Raw genomic sequence first — 25,527 nt, 5'->3', positions numbered from 1 at the left:
CCTGGGTTATTTCCTAACTATGGCCGCTGTATACAGAGTTTGTACATTCTCCCTGTGACCACGTGGGCTTTCTCCGGGTGTTCCAGATTCCTCCCACCTTGTAAAGATGTACAGTTGTGTAGGTTAATTGGCTTTTGTAAATTGTCCCCATTGTATGGGTGATCGCTGGTTGGTGCAGACTCAGTGGGCCAAGTACCTGTTTCCATGCTGTATTTTTTAAACTAAAATTAAATTAGTTTTGCTTAGCACAGACATCTCAGCAGTGCTGTTTTATCATATTAAGCTTAGCCACACTGAACCTACTTTGAATGGAGCAGCCTCAATGTCTGCAATTAGACATATTAAGCAAAACCAATCAAGTCAATGGACAACATTTTATTTTGGTCACAATCTGACCAATAATACTACATTGTAACAGCAGGAAGTCTCCAGCTTCATTTCTCCAAGGATTTGGTGAAGTTCAAATTTACAAACATGAGAAAACACATCAAACTTGATGCTGCGATTTCAGCTTTTAATAATAAAAAGGCAGGAGGCATTACAAACAGCATTGTATATAGGAATAATTACATGTTGTCTTCGTCAGATTCATCATCTTCCTCGAGAGATTCCTAAAGAAAAAGCAAAGTCCAATGAGGAAGAGTCCTTCAGAAAAGCTACACAAATTGAAATTTGTAAATATAAGAATTTAATTTACTTTGGCATATTTTTCTGCTTCCTCTTTTACATCTTTAGGTACAAGTACATGTTTGCCATTTGTAACTGCAAAACAAGTGTGAAACATCAGCATTAATGTTAATTTCTAAGCTCAATAAATATGCAGTGGAGTAACAGCTGTAGTTCAACCATCATTGATTTGTGCACTGAGCTATGCCCTGAATCATATTCCATTAAGCAGGTAAATAAGCCAGTACCATGTGAATGATGTTGATAAACCTGGCTCACAATAGGTTGCAAATCAACTATTTCCATAGATTTGAACATACCACAAGTTTGTCTATTTGGTGTTGTGACAAAAGATGCTCAAATTACTGGTTCAGATATAAATTTGGAATTGTAACAAAGTCTTAAACTCAGATATAATACGCAGTCACTTCCCACACCTCTGGTTGACAAAATACAAATGCTTAAAGAATGTTTTCAACAGGAGTATTTGAAATTAATGTTATTTTGAAGAGGTATTCACAGAATTAAGGAAAATATATTACTTTCTCCAACCCAGCTGAGCTCCAACTCGAAGGATTTATCCTTTACTTCATCGTGGACAATGTAGATTCTGGAGATTAAACAAATACAATATTTCACCAAATAGGCAATAAATTGGAAAAATACAACATTTAAGAATTCGTCCCGAGGTTGAGTTTTCTCCAGACCTTCTCAAATGCCTTCATCAACTTGAGAGAAAGTATACTGGGAAACTTGTGATATCATTCAAAGACCCTGGACCACCAGCAGTTGGTACTAGGGCTATGGATTTTCAATATTGTGCTACTCTTAGTTCTTAAATGTCAATGAGAGATGCACTTGGAAAAGTGTGCAAAAAGTATTAATGTTCTAAGCCAAAAGCACCCCACTGAATTTCTAAACATGTTACCAAGTGCTCCATCTGGTGGACCAGCTAAGCTAAACAATTGCAACAATTAAATTATTTTTGATTTAGCAGTTAAGACTGTCTAAAAGGCATTATCTCACATCTACATTCCCTTTGCGAGTAGCAGTGCAGAATGTCACTACCCTGCTCATTGGGCTGGCAGTAATGCAGGTTAAAAGCAAAACAGAATGCAGAAATCTAATTTACTCATCAGCCTTACCAACTCCCAATTGGGTAGGTAAGGGATTCCAATGCTTACGCTGAGCAGTTTAACCATTTATCTAACCATTGGAAAATACAAAAGAGAAAAGCATGCAGAAAATCTGAAGTGCTTGGTTTACACCTCAGCATGGTTTTAATTTCCACCATTTTCTATTACCATGATCATGAAAGATCTACTTTACAAACATGGAGGCATTGACAAGTCAAGCACTTAATGCACAAGCCTTTTGCCCACAAAGATGCTGTTGAGCCACCTTCGTGAATGGGTTCTTGCGTCCGAATTATTTGAGCGGTGATACTTCTAATGCAGTGCAACTGTTGTTAAATATGTGGTCGAACAAAGCAGCAGGTGCAGTTTGTTACCACCTACAAGTCTGCAAAATGTGAATTAGTTATTATTATGCATCTTGTAAGTTGTACCATTTTTGGTCACTGTACACTGAACGATAGATGTCAGGATGTATGTAGTTCCCATTACTCAGAGCGTACAAATAGGAAATTGGCAGAAAACAAGAGGGAGAAACTGTTTTTAAACACCAAAGTATGTTAACGTTGGGACCAAGGCTTTATAATATTGGATAGGGAATATGCAGGGTCCCTGCATGCCGGCTTGAATTTAAACAGTCTGCAAGGTGGCAAAGTACAGTGAATGAGGACAAGCAACTGGGAAATTTAGTTTAATATTAAGTGATTTTAGCGGATAGAACGTAGATCAGAATGTGTGCATTTGAAAGAAGCTACAGGAACAAAGGGAGCCAAGTGCATACTGCAGGAAAGTGGAAGGAGATCAGATAATGGTTAATAAAGCATGGAATTGATAAATAGAGATGGAGTTCAAAAAGAGAAGGCAAGGCTGGAACTGTATTGCATTCCAATCACTCACTTAAGGATTGAAGGCTCCAAAACATGATGCAGAAAAGATTTACCAGAAGAGCTCTAGCAATGATTAGTTTCACCTGCAGAAGTTGGATGAGAGTAGTTATTGTGCTATTGGAGCAATGGTTAAAACAAAATGGAAATAATCAATGTTGGTTCAGATAAGAAATACAAGGAAAGTTTTTTTCATTACCAAACAGTTCAGTGAAGGGTAGTGTGGAGATAATAAAAAGCAGTATTGATGAATTCATCAAATATAGGAGATCTTCTGGATTTGTTACAAATTCACTCAAGTAGTTATGGGGGCATGGATTTGACCTGGTAGCTGTTGCCTTCTGTGCCAATTTGTCATGCTCCTGACAATCCACCACTAAGTTATAAGGTTTTTACATAGAGTTTTTCATTGCATAGAGATATTTTGCCTGGGTAGAATTAAAACCTGTCATCTCTGCTATTAAGCTTTTGCTCACTTTTAAAAAAAATAATCTAGCTCTTATCAGATTATTTGTTCTATTTCAACCAGTACATCGAACCAAACACACTGGGCTATATTATGCAGGTTTTCCAGAAAAGGTCTCATGTTTGAGACATGAACTCAGAGTCTGATATCAAATGGAAAACATCTTCAAAGTAATATTGTCTTGTGTACAAACAAAATTATGGATTTTAATCCTTTTTGTCGATCTCTCAACAGAAGATTTGATCTAACGTATGAAAAGGAACAAAGTTACACTTAATATGTAAGAAGAAACTGCAGATGCTGGTTTAAACCGAAGATAGACACAAAAAGATGGAGTAACTCAGTGGGACAGGCAGCATCTCTGGAGAGAAGAAATGGGTGATGTTTTGGGTCGAGACCATTCTTCAGACTTGCATATTACACTTAATATGTCAGCTCACACAACACACCAGCAGGTGATATCTGTAGCAGGCATGCCTGCACAAAATGAAGACGAGTTTCCTCATGCAGCAACAGTTTAAGTAAATAAAAATGTCAACGTATTTCAGCTATTTGTAAAAAAATACTTACATTTTTGCCACTTCTTTAACAACTTCCCTGCATGTCATATCTTTCATCTAAAATGAATCATGAAGAGTGTTTATATATTAGATATTATGTTCTTCAGTACACTCCAAAGCAAGCCCAGTTTTTATCTTAAGCAAGTGATTCAAAAAAGATGCAGATTTATTTCATTTTGAAGCCACATTGTTAAATGCTTTTTAATGTAACCTCTGTTTTAATAAAGCCTCTAACAGGATGTACACTGGCTTGATGTCGATTTGTGATAAACTATGTACATGTACAAATACTGCAAAAAAACAGACATGTTTTTTCATAAATATAGTCTTAGTTAAAGGCTGTCAAGACAAGTATTTTTGAAGACCGAGAGATGGAACTCTGTTTCTCTTTACAGGCCACAGTAGATGAATAATCAATCACTCCAGCCTGACAGAAAAACATAATATAACTTAATTACTTTCATGCAAGGCGTATCAGTATTTAAGCACTGGATTTATAGACTATAACATTCCTACGAGTCAAAGATGTGGAAGACTTGTTAATTAACCATTAACACTTATATAGTACTTACTGCAGATAATATTTTAGTTGTAGTATCTCTCCCAACAGAGTACAACTGAATACAAATTCTGGCACACGTTAAAAGCATTTGAGAATGCAATATGTATGATGACTATCGGCCTCATTGTACGGGTCTGTTCCCTCTGCCTAGAATCATTGCCCAGAGTTCGCCCATGCCCAATGAAGCTACTGGATCCAAAGAGTTCAACTAGGTGGGCCTTTGTATTGAAAGAAGAATCTAGCTGCCAGCCAGCTAAACTAAAGGTGGAGCTTTGCCAGTTGGAAAAAGTTGGAATTATTTTACTGGGTTTTAAATGCCTTACAGTATCATTAAAAAAATTAAGGGCAATACAAACCTAATGAAAACAATTGAAATGAAAGAATAATTTTAACAAGAAATTTACCCCCAACTTTGCACCTAAATCTTTGATTTCAAACGTGGAGTAAAGGGCATCGGGGTCTTAACTGCTGGACCAGGTCAACCAGCAGGCCTGGGCTCCATTGACAGATTTACTTGTCCATCACTTAGTCCCAGGTTTTCAGAAACACATAGAAGTCTGAGATTTACTTACTAAGCAATTCATCAGCAAGATCAAGCTCAATACTTAGCATTTTGATTTTTTTTAAACGTCTACAAGGGCAGGTTCATAGATACAGCAAGAAAACAGGTCTTTCGGCCCACCATTTACATTATTCACAATTTCTTTATTCTGTCCAAGTTAACACCACTCAACTATACAATCTACCATAGCTAATTATACTTTTTCCTGCTCTTCCCCTGCAATCAGTCTGAAGAAAGCTCCCGACCCAAATTGTTACCTGTCCATACCCTCAGTAGATGCTGCCTGATCTATCGAGTTAGATTCACTTTGTGAATTGCTCAACCTATTCATTTTTGAGTTATGGGAGGAAACCACAGAAACCCACTTGGTCACCAGGAAAACATGCAAACTCCACACAGACGGCACTCCGAGTCAGCAGCTTTGCTATCTATCGAGTTCATTCTACCTGATCTCGTCTGACCAAACAATAACAATCATTCCCACGGTTTCAAAAAAATTACATATGCCAGTTATTATACACTCATAATTCCATTTAAAATATCTAACATACCTGCAGCTTCTCAATTTCTGTTTTTGCTGCTTCTTTAGCTTTTCCAATTGCACACCCCCAGTAACCCTGCAGAAACAATTTGAATATTAGCTACCATATATCAGTTTTCATGCATGGTACCATTAAAAAGGAAACCACAAGGACCAATGATCTTATAATTTCTCAGAACAGTTTAAACCTACCTTAAACATGCAAATTTTAAGTGCTACATCAGGTTAATAAACACCAATCTTTTTAAACCCTAGCTGCATTATTGAATTTGATAACTTTGACTGCTTATAGCATTCAATAATAGCTAAGAAAGTATTACATGGAATAAAATGTTACCAGTTCATCGGCATAGTGGAGTTAGGTAGGCATACCAGCAATATATCGAAGAACAGGTTTGGAGTGAAGTGTATTTCTGTTCATGAAGTCTTCTGCGGATAGTGATCATTGACAAATCCACACCTGACTCCTGAAGAGTGTTTCTGATCTGTCTGCCAGGTGTTTGGGTATTTTCTTTATTGTAGAGTGAATTATTCTGTAATCAGCTGTGGAGGACTTCCTTGGCCTGCCAGTCCCTTTGCGATTAGTAAGCTCACCAGTGCTCTCTTTCTTCTTAATGATGTTCCTAAGTTTATTTTGGTAAGCCTAAGGTTAGGCTGATGTTTCAACAGTTTTATTCTTGTTTCTCAGTCTCATAATGGCTTCTTTGACTTTTATTGGCACAACGTTGGTCCTCATATTGATAACAGCAATAAAAGTTTCCTAAGGTGATGGAAAGACTAGAGCTCTCTTATACCTGCATTAAGGAGGTATTTAAACACCTATATGGGGTAATTGCTGGTCAGCACAGACTCCGTGGGCCCAAGGGCCTGTTTCCAGATTGTATCTCTAAAGTAAAGATAGAACCGCTTTATCGTGGTTATGGATTGGTGCCGCTGCCTCAACTTCCAGGAACCCAGTAGATTTCATTCAGACCTTCGGTCCTATCTGTATGCAGATTGTACATTCTCCCCATAACTGCATGATTTGTCAGGTACGCCAAATTCCTTGCAAAGTCATGCAGATTGAGTTAAATTGATTGCCATAAGATTACCCTTAGTGTAGATAAATAACAAATAGGAATCAAGGAGAGTTTAACGGTGTGCAAGAAAGAAAGCATTGGAAAGAATCCAATGCACCGATGGGGCTGCTCTACTGGGATCTGGACTGGATCTGATGGGCTGATTTGCCACCGTCTTTGTCACAATTTGTATACAAATCTGCTAAGCACCCTTTGAAGTTGTAACAGGCAAACAGACAAGGACGATAGCAGTAGATGTCTTCTGATTGATAGGTTGCAACACAGGTGATTGAAGAAAAGTAGTGCATGTGGTATTGAAGATTGGTTGAAGGACAGTATAGTCGGAATAAAGGAGTCATTTTATTCTTGGGAGGCTGCGACTCATGTGTGGTGCAGCTGTTAACAATCTGCATCAGTAATCTGGATCAAGGGACCAAATGTAATTTATCCAAGTTGTTTTGCTGATAGCCTGATTCTAAGGTGAGCAGTCAGTTATGAGCAACTCAAAAGATTGTAGACAGCCCGAGTGAATGCGCAAGGACATGGCAGATGTCAAGTAACGTGGAGAAAAGACATCTAGTTGGTTTCATAAAATATGACAGTACTTGCTTTTTAATGGTTAGGAAGTGAAAGGTGTTGGTATTTAGAAGAACCTGGATGTCCTTGTGTACAAATCACCGAATGTTAGCTTCCAGGTACAAAAAGCAAAAAGGCAAAACAAAGTAACCCAGCAGGTCAGGCAACATCCGAGAAAGAAATGGAGAGTGACATTTTAAGTCAGGGCCCTTCTCCAGGCTCATGATTCCAGTATCTGCCATTCCTTGCATTTCCATTAATGAGGCAAGCTGTATGTGGACCTTTACAGCAGGAAAAGGTGGGTGCAAGAGTAAATAAATCTTATTGCATTAAATCCATATTTTTTGCAGCTGGAATTGTGTTAAGTGGTCACCTTGAGCAAATGAATATTATACTTATAACAGAGTGCATTGAAGGTACACCTAATTGTTTCTGCATTTGCAGCTTGCGCTGCAAAGGAGAAATTATCCAAACTGTGTTCATTTACTTGAATTTAAAAGAATTGAGACCATCTCTTTGAGACATACCAAAACGTTAGGAGTGATAGTTTCCCTAGATGTTGTCTCAAAAAGGTTGCCATTCTAGACAAAGATAAGAATTTTCTTCCCCATATGGTGGAGCACCTTTGGAATTCTCTATCCAAAAACACCATGAAGGTAGAAGAGAACTAAATTAGTGGTATATAACTGGACTAACACCTAAATACTACCGCAAAAAATCCAGATGCACCTGTTTAAATCCCACTTTGGCAGCTGAGATGTCGGGAAAAAAAAACTATTTAAACACCTGGTTTCAATAAATAATCATACAATTACTGGATTATTAACAATTTATCTGGTTCACTTACATAGTCATACAGTGTGGAAACAGGCCCTTCGGCCCAACTTGCCCTCATCAACCAATATGCCCCATCTACACTAGTCCCACCTGCCCGCATTTGGCCCATATCCCACAACCTATTTTATCCATGTACATGTGTAAATGTTTCTCAAACGTTGCTATACTACCTGCCTTGACTACCTCCTCTGGCAGCATGTTCCAAAGACCCACCACAGTTAATCTAATGGGTTCCCCCTCAGGTTCCTTTTTTCCACTCCTCACCTTAAACCTATGTCCTCTGGTTGTCGATTGAAAGTGAGGGGGCTGAGCGATCACGCGTGTGCGTGTGTGTGATGCCCCATCCTCACCCTGCGTAACGTGTACATATTCGCAGCCCCGCAGCCGGCCAAACGTCTCACCTGCCCCCAAGGGGGTCTTGCGCCAGCATGGTGTCTGGAGCTGTGGGCAGGTGTCTGGCGTCGAGAGTGTGGCATCGTGGATCCCAGTCTGGGATAGAGGGGAGGGGTGGTCGGGAACGCTCGGGGGAGGTTGAGGATCGCTCCCGATCTGTAGGGCAGGTATCTGGGTGATAGGGTGTGTTGGCAGATGTCAAGTAACGTGGAGAAAAGACATCTAGTTGGTTTCATAAAATATGACAGTACTTGCTTTTTAATGGTTAGGAAGTGAAAGGTGTTGGTATTTAGAAAAACCTGGATGTCCTTGTATACAAATCACCGAATGTTAGCTTCCAGGTACAAAAAGCAAAAAGGCAAAACACAAAGTAACCCAGCAGGTCAGGCAACATCCGAGAAAGAAATGGAGAGTGACATTTCGGGGGGGAGACACAGAGAGAGAGAGAGAGAGAGAGAGAGAGAGAGAGAGAGAGATATCCCCTCCCCCCCGCTCACGTTTCACTTTCAAAAACGCTCCGCGGCCCCTGCATCTAGGACGGGTTCGGCAACCTACGGCCCACATCCGGCCCGTAACCCAAAACCTGGCTCGCAGGCGTCTTTTTTTCCCCCAATTGGTTTTCGCAACCTGGGAACTGCAGCCAGTGCCGGGGCACACAGGCAACTTGGGCACTACAGCCAGACCTGGGACACGCGAGCCAAACGGGAGGCTGCAGCCTGGGACCCGGGAACTGCAGCTAGTCCCCGGCTGCTAGATTCTAGGAGCTGGCGGCCTCCAACTAGAATCGACCTTGAGGGCACCGGTTACAGAGCCTGTGGACTTACCATCACGTAGCTGGCTGACTTCGGAGGCTGTGGTGGCGTTGCGGCTGCAACCCGACAATAATATCGCCCAGATACACATCACTCCGGTAGAAACAAAATGCTGGAGTAACTCAACGGGACATGTAGCATCTCTGGAGAGAAGCCAGCTGGTGACGTTTTAGGTCGAGACCCTTCCTGTAGGGTGAATTATTCCAGCATTTTGTTTCTACCTTCAAATTAAACCAACATTTGCAGTTCTTTCCTACACATATCAGTCCAGCCCGCTTTGGTCTTTAGACGACAGCCTTTTAGACTTTAGAGAGGCAGCTCGGCAACAGGCCCTTCGGCCCACCGTGTCTGCGCCGACCAGCGATCACCCCGTACAGTAGCCAAAAAAAGTGCCCCCCCCCCCCCCCCCAGTTCCGCAGCCCATGCTCTATAAGATCACCACTGTGCTCCTGGCCTCCAGTAAAGTCCTAAGCTGCTCAACCTCTCCTGTAGCTCCGGCCCTCAAATCCTGGCAACATCCCCATAAATCTTCTCTGCACCCTTTCCAGCCTGACAATAGCTTTCCCATAACATGGTAACCAAAACAATCTTTAAACAAAGGATATTTATCATCCTTACTTGATCCTACCTTTGACCACCCACTGCAGTTGAATCTTAACTACCCCCTCGGTTCAGATTAAAAATACCCAAAAGGTCAACATTTTGGGTGGACTAACTACAAATCTTGAACCTCTGCCAACGAAATTACAATATTGTGAAATGGAGAAGTCTAATTATACCCACATTTTATATGACACTAGACCAAGTAGGACCAGTTGGGCCCCGTCCCCCAATGCGGGGGCCAGTGGCGCTCACCCCGTAGACAGGTGCCCCCTGGAGCCAATCACCCCTACTATGAAAATTATGGAATTTATGGACGCAATCAATGGTGCCCACGTTGGGGAGGCGGGCAGCGTGGACTCAACGTGTTGGGGGTTGCGGGCACTCTCCCTCTCTCTCTGGAAATGCGACGGGAAGATGTTTATCGCCACCATGGGGAAAATGTGAGTAGGATGTGTGAAAATGGGAAGCGTTTGGAAGAAGATAGGAGGAATTAACCAGATTGACACAGAGACGCGTCATGGGCACATACACAAACAAGACAAAGACTTTTAGTTATGTAGAATATAATGCAAGTCAAACTTGATTTACAAAATACAATACTAAGCCCATTCTAAATCAAAAGTGAAGGTTACAAAACTTTACCCAAATTGAAAATCCCATTGGGTGTACATTTGACATGTAAAACCACTGTAACATCAAAAAATTGAATTCTCAATATGCGATTAGAGACACTTACATGGGACACTCCTGAAGGATCAATCATGTACATCTGAGCACCATCATCCTTGTCATAAGACCCCATAATAAAACTATATAAAAACAACATTTTTGGAATAAATTTTGGTCAAAGAATTTCATTTTGAATAAATGTAAATGACTTATAGTTGAAAAATTGTATGTAGAAGAATGTAATTTCCACATTACCCCATTCATCAAGTACGCCACATTTCTAAACAATCTGATAATTTCAAAACAATAAACTGTTGGCACACATTCCCCAATCTTCCCACTCAATGATACAAAAGATGGCTTAGATCAACTACATAATTATTTAAATCAATGGATAATATCCCATAAAATTACCTGCTTCCAAACGGCCTCACAGCACTATATAACGTGTAAGCGTGGACGTACATTGCTACTCTGTCTGCCAGATGCTTAAAAGAAAGAGAAACGTTTAGTAAAGTTTTAGAGTAAATTATCAAGATTTGTAATAACTTTCTAAATCAGTCCAAGTGCATTATAAAAAATAGTAACGGTTGGATTTCTGAAATGATTTTCAAATGCTAAGTACAATACAGGGATATTCATTGTGGACTTAAATTACAAGGATAGAAATCCATGCGATTTAAAATAACCAGACAATGGTAATTTGGCCCTTTGTATAGCGATCTACTCTTTATTCCCTACACATCACCTTTTGATTTTAATCCAGCCACTGTCTCCCTTCGTCTCTCGTTGTTTTACTATTCAGAAGTTTTTTCTACTTTATCTAAAGCTGGTCAAGGTTTCTTTGTACACTTCCATTAAATTTGATTCTCCAGACTTATGACTGGAAACTAACACATCCCTGGAAACCTGTATAGAATGTATAGAACCACTGCAATTCATTTTTCAATAATGAGTAGATAAGATTTGAAAATATTCCAGCTTCAGTTCAGAGTTAGTAAACTGCAATTAAGTTTGACCCTTCATAACTAGTTAAATGGGTGGCATAGGGGGGTAAGAAATATTTTTAAAGCAAAGATTCATAATTTATCTCTGCTAACTAGCACCCTCAGAGAGAAATGCCTGTAGGTTGATGTACGGCAAACACAGGGCAGCAGTTTCATAACAATGTGGAAAGATAGCAGACCACTGCCTCTGGGAGGGTGGGAAGATGAGAGAATTTAGTTCAATAGCCATGAGCATATACCACCAGAGGGAGCACGAACATGGAGATAGAAGGGATTCAATAGAAAATCATACATTCAGTGCATATTTAAGAGACATTCGATTAAAAGTTAGCATATTAAGTTTTACATATGCAATTCACACAGGGCAAATTAAGAGTAATTCCAAAATAACACTATGGAATAGATTTCATACCCTCAGTGGAATATCGTATCCATAATTGGACCTAAAGTTGGAAGCTTCTTCTCTTGCAATATCAGTAAGAGATCGTGCATCTGCCAGAAGACCTGCTACTGCCTGTCGGATGAACCAATCATAACACCATCTGTTGATTTAGCTTGTATATCAATCAAAATATGGTACACATAACATGATAAATTAACAAAATATTCCATTTAATTTTTCTTAATCAATTTTCCCATGTAATTTAATGTACTAAATTGTTACAAGTATATTTTTTATCTCACGTTTTATCTAACAAATGAACTTTACCCAATGACAAATATCACCCCTGCGACCGTGCACTTTTGCCAAACTATTGGACTGTTCACATGCAATGGCTGGATGAAGAGTCATTTAATCTAGATAAAACAATGGGGTTAGCAAGTACATTTTCAGTCCTCAAGTACCAACTTTGTGTTTTTCCATGGCCAATCTTGTCAAACTGTTGTCATATTTAACCTCTTGTTGAATTTCAAACCTCATCCACTCTGTCACTTAGGCAATTTACTTCCATCTCCATAACACTGCCCAACTTATCCCCACTTCAACTGGAACCTTAATTAGTGCCTCAATTGTAACCCTCCTGGGTGGGGCTGCTTTACTCAACTTGAGGTTATTAAAAGCTGTACTGCAAAACTTGTTTAAACACCAATGAGTTTGGTGATTTTTACAAATGTCTTATTAATTTAAATTAGCAATGTTAAAATTTTGAGATTTTAAAAATCAAGTCTGCAATTTATCCCATCAGATAAAGCATAAAAAGAAGTTTAATTTGACACCTAATTCACTTTCATATCTCAAGTATTTAAAAAGATATGGCCATTTTCATACTCGGAAATTAGCATCTTGTTCCCTACTGATTTTTTATGGACATAACAAAAAAGCAGTGATCGAGGACAGTCAAAAGCCCATAACTTTCTTAAAAATTAAGAGAACTGAATGAAATTTTCAGTTATCATAGATTGAAGCATTCTGAAACAAATATAAAACAATCTTACTTGGATAACCTGAAATTAAAGCATATAATTAGTTAGTTACCCAATTGTAGCTAATTTCAAACTTCGATTACTAGATCTAAACATCTATCCATTTCTTAATAAATGATTAACATTTTTAAATAGCCTAAGTGTACAAATAATATTCACAAATAATTCACAATAAAACATGATTTTTAAATCTCATTGACATTAATTTATAGGCCAAATGGAAGGAATTTAGTGTTCAATTGCTGTAAATTAAAGTCAATTTAAATCAGCTTTCTAGTGGGTTCCTGTGAACGCGCTGGTTTAGAACGTTCACATTGCGGTGGATTTGTGCCCTCAAATGCCCAGAAAAATACTGCGGGATATAATGGGGCCAAAATGAGCTACTCGCAACATTAAACTTTGTATAAAGGGATCTTAAGAAGCTCCTTTTAATGTAAAAATAAACAGCCTACCTTCTGTTGTCCCCTGTATGAGATCCGGCCGGTTGCCGGCGGTCAGGGTTTTAGAGGTTAATTTTTAAACTACTATAACAACTAGATAAAGCCCTTAAAAGTAATAATAGCTAAATCTACGGAATCTTCCAGCGATTTTTCGTTAATAATTAACTAGGCTGAACATCCTCGATTTGAACAGCCTAGGGGAAAATCGCGTTTTAAACCCGCCCCCCTCTAAACGGCGCCAAAATCGCGCACACGGGCTGGGACAGATTTTCAGCGACGCTTCAGGTAGGCTTTGCAACATACCTATTTAAATCCCCATTTATAAATTCCAACATAGTCTTGATCATCCAGCAGCACTTAAAATTGTGGCATCATTAGTGACAATGCATTTTAGCCTATTACTGCAATTCACCATTTCAGCTGCCAATTTTCTTCTTTTAATACATAAAAAAACAACCCCATTGAACAACCATTTAATTATCTGCCTCATCTTTTTGTGACTCGATTACACTTTATTCAATGATATTATGAAACCCGTGGGACATTCTTGCAACATTAAAAGTAATCTTTTTTTTTAACTGGAAGCCCATTTAAAAATCTTACCATTCCTACATGACGATCAACGTTAAATATCCGCTTGTTCGACCCCTGTTCATATAGTTTAGAAAGAACCAGCTTCTCTACTCCAAAGACGACTCCATCTTTACATCTTATCCCAATGGCTGTGCTGTGCAAACAAAGGAAAACATTAATATTTTTCCTGTCCCATTCAATAGTTAATGTGTCATTTTCATTTGAAAAGGAGAGCCAAATTTTTACTTTAAGATTCTAGCATAGCATTCAAATATTTGTTATTCTTCGTCAAAAAAGTGAAAATCAAAATTGACAACTTTCATCAGGCAGAATGAACATAATGAAAAACACAATCTTCTATCAAGTTTAGAAGTAGCTACAAACTACTTTATCCTATATAGCAAAGTTGGAGACGTGAATTCACTGAGGTTCGTGTTCCTGATTAACAGAATCAGGTTTGGAATGGAATACTTTATTATCACATGTGACCAGCAACAGCGAAAATCTTTTCTTGCACACCCAATGTATACTAATAGCAGGCACCTATGGCGCTGACAAAGTGACAAAGCACGCCAGCTCCTCCCTTTGTTCTCGTTCTCCACCCCCCCCCCCCCCACCCCCACAGCAGTTCCCCCACGCCGGGTCCTCATTGTCCTTTGTTCTCCATCATCCTTTGTTCTCCAACCCTCCCCAATCGTCCATTGTTTTCCCAAGGCCTCGCCGCTGTCGACGCCCCATTTCACGCCTCCATGGTGTCTATCCAGGTCCCAGCCTCGGGCTCTGTCAGCGGCTCCGCAGACCCGGAGTCCGACCCGAGAAGCCCACCTCACAGCAACAATCCTTACAAGGGATCAACAGCCACTTGGAGAACTAATACTTTTGCACTAGTACTCCAACAAAGCATGACATAGAGACACAAGGCCACGGCAGATGCTGGAATCTTGAGCAAAACACAAAGTGCTGTAATAACCGAGGAGGTCAAGCAGTATCTGTGGAGAGAATGAACAGACAAAGTTTCAGGTCAGGACCCTTCTTGAACCTGAAGGCTCACCTAACCATTCCTTCGACAAATGCTGCCAGACCCACTGAGTTACTCCTGCACTTTGATTTGCTCATGGCCCAGAAATAAAAACAAAAGCTGATAACCTTTGGTCAAACTTTAGTGTTGTTAATTCTCAACAAAAACATTCTGCAATGAATAAGACTTCCTTACCTGCTGTTTTCAACAGCTTTCATTGCATATTCAACCTGGAAAACCCGTCCATCAGGGGAGAACGTTGACGCTGACAAATCATACTGAAAATAAAAAAAACATCTTGTATAGCAAACTATCAAAATTATCTCAAAGATAGACACAAAAAGCTGGAGTAACTCAGCGGGACAAGCAACATTTGTGGTGAGAAGGAATGAGTGATGTTTCGGGTCGAGACCCTTCTTCAGACTGGTTAGGGATAAGGGAAGCAAGAGAAATAGGCGATGTTGTAGCGAGATAAAGAATAAATGAAAGATATGCAAAATTAAAATTATCTCCTCAGGTTAAAGTATTACAAAACATTTATGTGGAAAATATAGGGCACCACCAGACTGCACTCATACCATTAAATCTTCCCTCAGTCAAATCATCTCATCTCAGCATGGCTTCCCACCCAACAAAAGATAAAATGCTATTTGCCTCAGTTGTTTAAGTTTGTGGGTGTCACAATTTAGCAACTAAGATACGTCTCCTTTTTCTGTAATGGATTCTAATGAAATGGAAACTTGCACATCCATTTCATCCAATATTTCAGATCACCCATTGCTTTATGAAAAATCCCTAACATCTTGAATCTTTCGGTGCCTAATATGTCCTTTGAGCGCATAAAAATCAGAGGTGTGCATAGCACCAGGTACAAAATGTCATTTGTTTTTAAAATTCTAAAATCTGAGATGTGTTTGTTCATATTTATAATGCTGACCTGCTGTTGTTTGTAATACTTTCTTCATCTGGATCTAAAACTCTTGCATCCCATTTAGTTTCTTATTTCATAAAGATATAGGTATTGTTTGATTAGAAATCTGTATCCAAATTACATAATAGCCTCATATAAATAAACGGTATTGTATTGTATAAAGTTAACCGAGGCCATTTGAAACTATGGCATGCAACAATTTAACTATCCCCCCCAAAAGTTTATGTCCTAAGATATTCTGTTATATTCTGTTATCTGCTAACTGATGAAAACAAAATGCCGCAGTTACTGGAAACACAAAATAAAACATAAAAGAAAACAAAAATCATGCCAGGCAGCATGCGTGATAGTGTCTAAAATTTTAATCAGACATCAGCATGTTTACCAGTCATGGAAGCAGCACAGATTCTGCACAGAAACAGGTTCAGTTTAGTTTATTGTCACGCGTCTCCCATCAGGAAAAAGGCATACAAGTGTGAAAATGCACACCTCCAGATTCAGGGAGAGTTTCTTCCCAGCTGTTATCAGGCAATGAATCATCCTACCATAACCAGAGAGCAGTGCTGACCTAACATCCATCTACCTCTGGTGACCCTCGGACTTTCCTTGATCCGATTGTGGTGGCTTTACCTTGCACTAAACATTTCCTTATCATGTATCTATACACTGTAAATGGCTCGATTGTAATCATGTATTGTCTTTCTGTACTGGATAGCACACAAAAGGTTTTCACATGTCAATACACCAAAGTGAACTGAACAGACGTGGGGAAAATATTGTTTGTGTAGGCTGCTCTTGCACTCTCCACTTCCTCACCCTCGTTTGCTGTCCATAGTCACCGTGACACTCTGTTTTACCATCTGACAGCAAATGAGGTCCCCAGTGCCACTCTCTGTACAGGGAGGTCTTCCCACTTTATGTCAGGGACCTGGGGTACAGAGTGTTGCACAGTGCTTTTTGCTTTTTGAGTCATCTGCCTGCCATTTCTGTGGCCAGGAGGAGTATGCGGTAGAGTTGCTGCCTTACAGCAAAATGCAGCGCCAGAGACCCAGGTTCGATCCGACTACGGGTGCTGCCTGCATGGAGTTTGTACGTTCCCCCATGATCTGCGTGGGTTTTCTCCGAGATTTTCGGTTTCATTCCACACTCCAAAGATGTATAGGTTTGTAGGTTAATTGGCTTGATAAAATGTTAAAAAAAAAAAATTGTCCAGTGCTGAGTGATGCTCTACCTATAGGCTGTGGGCCGAGCATCAAAAATGTGTCTAGAAATAGGATTTTGTGACCCAAGTCACCAAACTACATGAAATTTTCACATATTGTGTAAATTGTTTTATATAAATCACCCCTGAAACTCGATATGAAGAAGACTTGCACATTTTCTATTAAATCAGAGAAAAATGACGGGAATTTTTTAGTCCAATCAAAGCACATTTAACATTGAGTTGTCTGCCAGTTGGCCAATCACGCGCTTTGTTTCAGGCAAGCACACAAAATGGCTGAGGGGGCTTCACAGATGCCTGTTTTACTGGAGATTCCCATGTGTTGTTCTGTGGAATAAATGTGGTGGAAACTTGCAGCAGGTTAATTGTATTTAGTGGGAAAAGCATTAAAAAGGCTGAAGAAAGTGCTGCGAAGTGGATTAAAGTGCAAGAAAGCCTTCAAAGTCCCTGCTGATGTGCTGGAACACAAAGAAGGCCCCCATGAATCAACTCTAACTGAAAGGTACAAAGTCTGAATTTATGAAAATCTATCTGTATGGACTTTAATTAATTTAATATAACGTGAATAAATTCATTCATTCATTCACTCACTCATTCATGAAATTGAGGGCCTAAACTATAACACAGTCAATTAAATATTGTCACTAATGCCAGCTTGTTGTAAAGTCATAAGACTTTAACAAATAATCTCGGAGCTGCCTGCGAAAACTTACCGGGAAAATGTGCTCCGACCGCGGGGCCTAGGTACTTGCTGTCTCAATTAATAAGCGGCCGATTCGTGATCGCGGAGCATCTCCGCGGGCCGGGGGGGGGGGGGGGGGGGGGGGGGGGGGGGGGGGGGGGGGGGGCTGTACATAGTGCAGTCTGTAGCGGTCGTTTTCAGACCCCGATAACGGGAGAAAAACGGAGGGATATCGATCGCTCTTTACCGCGAGTACCTAGGCCCCGCGGTCGGAGCACTTTTTCCTGGTAAGTTTTCGCAGGCAGCTCCGAGATTATTTGTTAAAGACTTATTACTCTACAACAAGCTGGCATTAGTGAAAAAGTTTAATTGACTGTGTTATAGTTTAAGCCCTCAATTTCATGAATGAATGAATGAATGTATGCATGATTGAATGAATGAATGATTGAATGAATAAGGAATAAATGAATGAATTCACATTATAAAATGGTGCAATTAAATTAATTAAAGTCCATACAGATAGATTTTCATAAATGCAGACTTTAGTCTTACCTTTCGGTTAGTTGATTCATGGGGGCCTTCTTTGTGTTCCAGCACATCAGCAGGGACTTTGAAGGCTTTCTTGCACTTTAATCCACTTTGCAGCACTTTCTTCAGCCTTTTTAATGCTTTTCCCACTAAATACAATTAACCTGTTGCAAGTTTCCACGACATTTATTCCACAGAACAACAAATCGGAATCTCCAGTAAAACAGGGATCTGAAGCCCCCTCAGCCATTGCCTGAAACAAAGCGTGTTAAACTGAGTTCTTTCAATCTAAAGTCAACTTGACTCAAACACTTGTTGCTGTTAAAATCAATTCTTTATTCAGCTGAGACTAGTCTCTTGAACCTTCCAACACAGAGCTGATGCTCTGGGGCGGGTCCAGAGAGGAGTAACTTTGATACAAACTCATGGCATTTATATAGGTATTAGACATTTTAGATACAGAGGGTATGACAAGCTAGTAACCAATCATCTGAGTCCTTCTGGTGATTTACAACATCAGTCACATGATCCCCCTTCCCTGGCCTCATTACAGCCTTTGTTTGCCTGTGCTTTATAACTGTTTTAGAATTATTTTATTTCAACACAGCAAAACCCCAGTAGGCTCTTATGAAAGACCATTCCTCAAAATACAAGATACATATATAACACAATGATCACACAAGTCATACACACTGTCTATACCAAGAGAAAATATATTCCTATAAATCTAAACAATTTCTATAAGTCTAAAGTGTACCTTTCTATTAAGCCAATACATTTCATAATTGGTGTTACTATAATTTTACACATTTTGAAATACCACTACCTATGTCTCTAAAACAGTAATTATATAAGTTTGCTGAATTACAGTTTCTAAGTTCAAAACGCACATTTCCATCTTCCATCCAAAGATACATGGGTCGTAAATCTGTCAATTTACTTAATATGAGTTTGGTGCCTTTCCTGTTATCGGGAAGTAGGATTTCCAATCTCATGTACCAGGCAGAACACAAGAGACTACATCTCAGACCATTACGTCAGAATTCCATCTGCTTCAACCTTCTATAAACTGCTCCCTCAATCTAATTATTTCTCAAAGCAACTATTCTTTCACTTGCATCTTATTCCTTATCACACATTATAATTGTACACAGCCAAAGCTAACTGTAGTCTATCATCTCTCAGCCTTGAATTCTCTCAAACCTAGCAAAACAAGCCATAACTCTTCACCTTTATGTCACATTCAGAGCTCAAAAATGTACCATAGAGACAAAGCAGATGGCCTAAGAAGAGGCCCCTTATTCAGCTTCCCAATCTTTAACACAAAGCCATATCAAATACAATTTCCTCCAGTGTTATAATTGCCCCAAACAATAACCTAAGCTAAGCAGGTTCTGGTTCAGGCCTCCATGTTTTGATTCATCTTTGCCTGTGTGTATGTGTCTGTTTGCACTTTATTTCGGTTCAGGAAAACTTTAAGCTTTTCTTTTGCAAATTACCTAGCTTATATAAAAGTCACTATCCAAGCGGTTCTATTTGTATAATATTTCCTCAAGCGCGTGATTGGCCAACTGGCAGACAACTCAATGTTAAATGTGCTTTGATTGGACAAAACAATTCCTGACATTTTTCCGGTTTTCCCTAATTTAATTTAAAAAATGTGCAAGTCTTCTTCATATCGAGTTTCTGGGGTGATTTATATAATTTTTTTTTACACAATATGTGAAAATTTCATGTAGTTTGGTGACTTGGGTCACGAAACCGCAGAATAAAGCTCCTCGGCCCACAGCCTACTAGAGCTTTTCAGCATACTACATCCGGATCCACTCCCCCCCCCCCCCCCCCCCCCGCGCCCCACCGTCAGTCTAAAGAAGGCTCCTGACCCGAAACATCACCCACCTATGTTTTCCAACGAAACTGTCTAACACGCCGAGTTAGTGCAAACTGTTGGCAGCGAGCTGGAAGCTGCTCTACCTGTACAGCTGCTTCAAACAGGCCAAATTTGGAAAATGCAAAGCCTGGCTTCTTGGACAGGTAAAAATGGGAAGCCTGTATGGAGATGGGCGATGAGACTGAACAACACGCCATGCACAAATATGCTGCAGCTGGAAATAAATTTGATATAGAGTGGAATCTTAAGACTGTACAGTGGCTGTGAGGAGCAGGTCGATTGGTCTGGTTCGAGGCATCAGTGGATCGGCCACTGGAGGCCCTGCAGCAGCCTGGGGCTTGACTGGAGTGGGGACCACACTACGAGGCCGAGTGCGCCTTGTAAATGGTCCAGGTGAATTTATCAGAAATGGTCCAGGTGAATGAGTGTCGGAGTAACTTCCATCTGGCACTCAAATTCACCCGAACCATTCCCAACATCTCCTTCCGTTTCTAGACCTCACCATCTCCATCGCAGGTAACAGACTACTGACCGACATCTACTACAAACCCACCGACTCCCATGGCTATCTGGACTACACTTCTTCCCACCCTGCTTCCTGTAAGGACTCTGTCCCCATCTCCCAATTCCTCCATCTACGCCGCATCTGCACCCAGAATGAGGTGTTCCAGACCAGGGCATCGGAGATGTCCTCATTCTTTAGGGAACAGGGATTCCCCTCTTCTATTATAGATGAGGCTCTCACCAGGGTCTCCTCTATATCCCGCAGCTCCGCTCTCACTCCCCATCCACCTACTCGTAACAAGGACAGAGTCCCCCTTGTCCTCACCTTCCACCTTACCAGCTGTCACATACAACATAATCTTCCGACGTTTTTGCCACCTCCAACCACTGGCCACATCTTCCCATCTCCTCCCCTTTCCGCAGAGACCGTTCCTTCCGTAACTCCCTGGTCAATCCGTACCTTCCCATCCAAACCACCCCCTCCCCGGTACTTTCCCTTGCAATCGGAGGAAATGCTACACTTGTCGCTTTACCTCCCCACTCGACTCCATCCAAGGACCCAAGCAGTCTTTCCAGGTGAGGCAGAGGTTCACCTGCACGTCCTCCGAACTCATCTACTGCATCCTCTGTTCCAGGTGTCAACCTCTCTACATCGGTGAGACCAAGCACAGGCTTGGCGATCACTTCGCCCAACACCTCCGCTCAATTCGCAATAACTAACCTGATCTCTCGGTGGCTCAGCATTTCAACTACCCCTCCCATACCGAATCTGACTTTTTTCTCCTGGGCCTCCGCCAATGCCAGAGTGAGGCCCAGCGCAAATTGGAGGAACAGCACCACATATTTCGCTTGGGTAGTTTACACCCCAGCAGTATGAACATAGACTTCTCCAATTTCAGGTAGTCCTTGCTTTCTCCCTCCTTCCCCTCCCCATTCCCAGCTCTCCCACAAGCCTACTGTCTCCGCCTCTTCCTTTCTTTTTCCCGCCCCCCCCACCCAATCTACCTGCCACTCCACCTTCAGGGAGCTATGGACCTGCACTCCTAGATCCCTCTGCTCCACAACAGTACCCAGAGCCCTACCATTCACTGTGTAGATCCTGCCCATGTTAGACTTCCCAAAATGCAACATCTCACATTTTTCTGCATTAAATTCCATCAACCATTCCTCATTCCTCAGCCAATTGATAAAGATCCTGCTGCAATTTTTCACAACCATCTGCACTATCTGCAAAACCACCCACTTTTGTATCATCTGCAAATTTGCTAATCTTGCAGCGTATGTTCTGATCCAAATCATTGAAATAGATGACAAACAGTAATGGAGCCCAGCATCGAACCCTGAAGCACAACTAGTAACAAGCCTCCAATCCGAGAAGCAACCGTTCACCATTTCCCTTTGCTTCCTTCCATGAAGCCAATAAAGCCAATTTACGACACTGATTGGAATGAAAACCTGAATAGCGTCCAAAACATGGTGACTTGCACAGATTCAGTGTGGTCTACTATCTTGCAATCTTACAGAAAACCCTGGTTTTAACAGACACCTTTATAACAGATTTTGATTAAAATGAATGGACCTGCCAATGCCACCCCGCCTCTCAGCCACTTCTGACCCCCAACTCCAGGAGATTGCAGATATTAGTAGTAAGCACAATATAGTAATTGTGGGAGATTTCAATTTTCCACACAGACTGGGAAACACTTTCTGTAAAAGGGCTGGATGGTTAGGAGATTGTAAAATGTGTGCAGGATAGTTTTCTGCAGCAATACAGAGAGGTACCTACTAGAGATGGGGCAGTGCTGGACCTCCTGTTAGGAAATGAGACGGGTCAGGTGGCGGAGGTATGTGTTGTGGAGCACTTCGGGTCCAGTGATCACAATACCATTAGTTTCAATATAATTATGGAAAAGGTCAGAACTGGACCAAGTGTTGAGATTTTTGATTGGAGAAAGGCTAACTTTGAGGAGATGCGAAAGGATTTAAAAGGAGTGAATTGGGACATTTTGTTTTATGGGAAGGATGGGGAAGAGAAATGGAAGACATTTAAAGGTGAAATTTTAAGAGTATAGAATCTTTATGTCCCTGTTCGGTTGAAAGGAAATAGTAATAATTGGAAAGAGCCATGGTTTTCAAGGGAAATTGGACACGATTCGGAAAAAGAGAGAGATATACAATAATTATAGGCAGCATGGAGTAAATGAGGTGCTTGGGGAGTATAAAGAATGTAAAAAGAATCTTAAGAAAGAAATTAGAAAAGCTAAAAGACATGAGGTTGCTTTGGAAAGTAATGTGAAAGTAAATCCAAAGGGTTTCTACAGCTATATTAATCGCAAAAGGATAACGAGGGATAAAATTGGTCCATTAGAGAGTCAGAGTGGACAGCTATCTGCAGAACCAAAAGTGATGGGGGAGATATTGAACAATTTATTTTCTTCGGTATTCACCAAAGAGAAGGATATTGAATCATGCGAGGTAAGGGAAACAAGTAGAGTAGCTATGGAAACTAAGGGACAGAAGTTTAGTGGTAACATGAGGGGGAACTTCTTTACTGAGAGAGTGGTAGCTGTGTGGAATGAGCTTCCAGTGGAAGTGGTAGAGGCAGGTTCGATTTTATCATTTAAAAATAAATTGGATATGTATATGGACAGGAAAGGAATGGAGGGTTATGGTCCGAGTGCAGGTAGATGGGACTAGGTGAGAATAAGTGTTCGGCATGGACTAGAAGGGCCGAGATGGCCCGTTTCCGTGCTGTAATTGTTATATGGTTATATTGATATCAAAAATTAATGTGATCAAATATTTTGCTCATTAGCATCAGTAAATATAGTTACATCTTATTGCTTTAACATATACACAAGCAATAATACAAGAGGAAAAGTGGTAACATAAAGTAGAACATAAAGGGCCGGTGTAGCTCAGTAGCCAGGCAGCATCGGTGGATAACATAGATAGGCAATGTTTCAGGAACATATAAAGTTGGGATGGTTTACATTAAAAATATAATCTGGATGCTAAATTGAACTAGGTGATAAAATATAAATCAATCCATTTGTACAAAAACAAATGTGTCTTTAAGACCTCTGCAAATTTTATCACCCAAGGAAAGCATAAAGTACTGAAACAACTCAGTGGGTCAGGCAGTGGACATGGACAAGCAATGTTCGGATCAGGACCATTCTCATTTTAAAAGCTGGATATCTTCCTGTAATAGGTAGAGGCAGAAGGCCTATCCCAGCCGTGTCGTAACAATAACAATATCGCTGCAGCCTGGCAGTGTTTGCGACGCTGGGGACTCGGGTTCGATCCTGGCTGCGGGTCTATGTGCGCACAGCAGGTCCAGTCTCTCTCCCAATCTCCCACTCGCATCTCCCCCCTCTCTTCTGCTGTTACACCCCTCTCCCATTACCTGGCACCCCTCAGATTAAATATATATTTACACATAAATTATGATAAGAATTTATAGTTTATACAGCCAGCTTTTTCTTTATCGCGAATGACCTTTGAAAAATCCCATGATTCCTTGCATTTTTCAGGAAATACCGAACTCGCTTTTTACACCAGCTTTTTGTGTGTGTTTTAAGAACGTAATCACTCGGTCTATCACTTTAGCTTATATTCACAAACAAAAACACAAGAGGAAAATAATGGTAACATAAACTTGGTATACCTACATTTAAACAAAAAATGCATGTGGTGTGTTAAATTGAACCAGGTTATAAAATACGATTTAATCCACGTGGAGTGTACAAAAATAAATCTGTCATTAAACGCTTACGAATTTTTAATTCTATGGACGGATCCCGAACCGAAACGTCACCTATCTATGTCCTCCACAGATGCTGCCTGCGTTCTCCGGCGCTTTGTGTGTGTGTGCGGCGGGGGGGGCGAATTTTAAAAGCCGGATATCTTTTTGTGAAGAGCCGGAGCTTTCAGACCGTCATAAGGCCGCTCAACAATAACTTGCCAGTTAACAGCCATCTCCATGTCCTCACTTTCGCTTTGACGGTGAGCCTGCCGGTGACTCAGCACAGACCAAGTGCCAGAGACGCGGCCGAAGGGAATTACTCGCAGTCAGAATGTACAAGGAGGGCCAGACTGCTGGGCAAGCCAGTACCCGGTGCCATGAAGCTACAGAACGAAGCCCGATGAAGTCCCCCTCACTCTCCGTACCCCACAACCCGTGGCGCAGCCAGGCCTGCCGCAGGCTCCGGTTACGGCTACCACTCCCCTCACCACGATTGAAACCAAAACCGCCCATATTGCCACACATCTCGAACGTAGAAACCCGCAATCCACGGCATGGCACGACTCACCCCAGTACCGATGGAGCTCATTCCGAACCCAAAGAATCAAACCAACGCCGCTCACTCGGTTGCTTTCTTTCCCTGTCCGCCCCGACAGTGACGCACCTTCTGATTGGACGCGAGCCGCAACCAATCAGTGAGACGGGCAGGCTGGAGTCGGGTTCAAAGATCCTATAGCAGAGCTGTATAGCATAGCTCTGCTATAGGATCTTTGGTCGGGTTGGTTTTTGGCTGATGGGAGGGAAGGTCGGGATGTCGGGTACAGAGGATTGAAATGAGTGTGTTAATTGCATTACAAGTGTAATGTGGATGACTCCATCCTCAAGAAGTGTACTGTAAATGCCTCCATTAATTGACGAAAATGTACTAATTGCATTACCACTGTTCTCTGGACGCCTCCGTCCTCAAGGTATGCATGGTATTTCTTGTGTTTTTTTATGAATAAAGTAAATTTTTGATAAAAGCCACGAAGACCATTAACATTTCATTTGCAGATAGACACGAAAAGCTGGCGTATCCTGGTTGACCTTTGCTGGTCTCAACTCCTCAATCTACAATGGCAATTTTAAATAAAAATGTAAAAAAAGTCACAGATAAAAATTGTGAGAATCAACGAATGTTTTCAACATTTTCTGTATGTATTTCAATCAACAATGGCAATGTTAAATAAAAAGAGT

At 40.8% G+C, this 25,527-nt stretch overlaps 1 protein-coding gene and 1 long non-coding RNA gene across 2 annotated transcripts; one reads left to right on the top strand and one right to left on the bottom strand.

The window, feature by feature from the left end:
* Window positions 1-497: 497 nt before the first annotated feature.
* On the bottom strand, window positions 498-25,013 carry psma3 (proteasome 20S subunit alpha 3). Its single transcript, XM_055640492.1, has 11 exons — window positions 24,860-25,013; window positions 14,981-15,063; window positions 13,798-13,921; window positions 11,742-11,843; window positions 10,737-10,810; window positions 10,390-10,462; window positions 5,385-5,450; window positions 3,720-3,766; window positions 1,209-1,276; window positions 698-762; window positions 498-611 (listed from the first exon to the last, which is right to left on the bottom strand). Exons 1-11 carry the CDS (start codon window positions 24,878-24,880, stop codon window positions 567-569), a joined length of 768 nt encoding a protein of 255 aa, XP_055496467.1. The 5' UTR covers window positions 24,881-25,013; the 3' UTR covers window positions 498-566.
* Window positions 554-3,948, top strand: LOC129700205 (uncharacterized). The gene is made up of 2 exons (XR_008723992.1): window positions 554-674; window positions 3,384-3,948. It is a non-coding gene; the product is annotated as an uncharacterized LOC129700205 (long non-coding RNA).
* Window positions 25,014-25,527: the final 514 nt, after the last annotated feature.

The sequence above is a fragment of the Leucoraja erinacea genome, chromosome 9 (assembly GCF_028641065.1).
Source record: "Leucoraja erinacea ecotype New England chromosome 9, Leri_hhj_1, whole genome shotgun sequence".
Classification (NCBI taxonomy): Eukaryota; Metazoa; Chordata; class Chondrichthyes; order Rajiformes; family Rajidae; genus Leucoraja; species Leucoraja erinaceus.
This window is presented reverse-complemented; position numbering and strand designations above follow the sequence as displayed.

Coding starts and splice junctions, on each gene's coding strand:
- psma3 (XM_055640492.1), bottom strand. CDS start 24,880: ATGAGCTCCATCGGTACTGGG. Junction 10,811..11,741: donor GATACGATATTCCACTGAGG/GTATGAAATCTA, acceptor CTTTCTTTTAAG/CATCTGGCAGACAGAGTAGC. Junction 5,451..10,389: donor ATCCTTCAGGAGTGTCCCAT/GTAAGTGTCTCT, acceptor TTGTTTCTGCAG/GGTTACTGGGGGTGTGCAAT.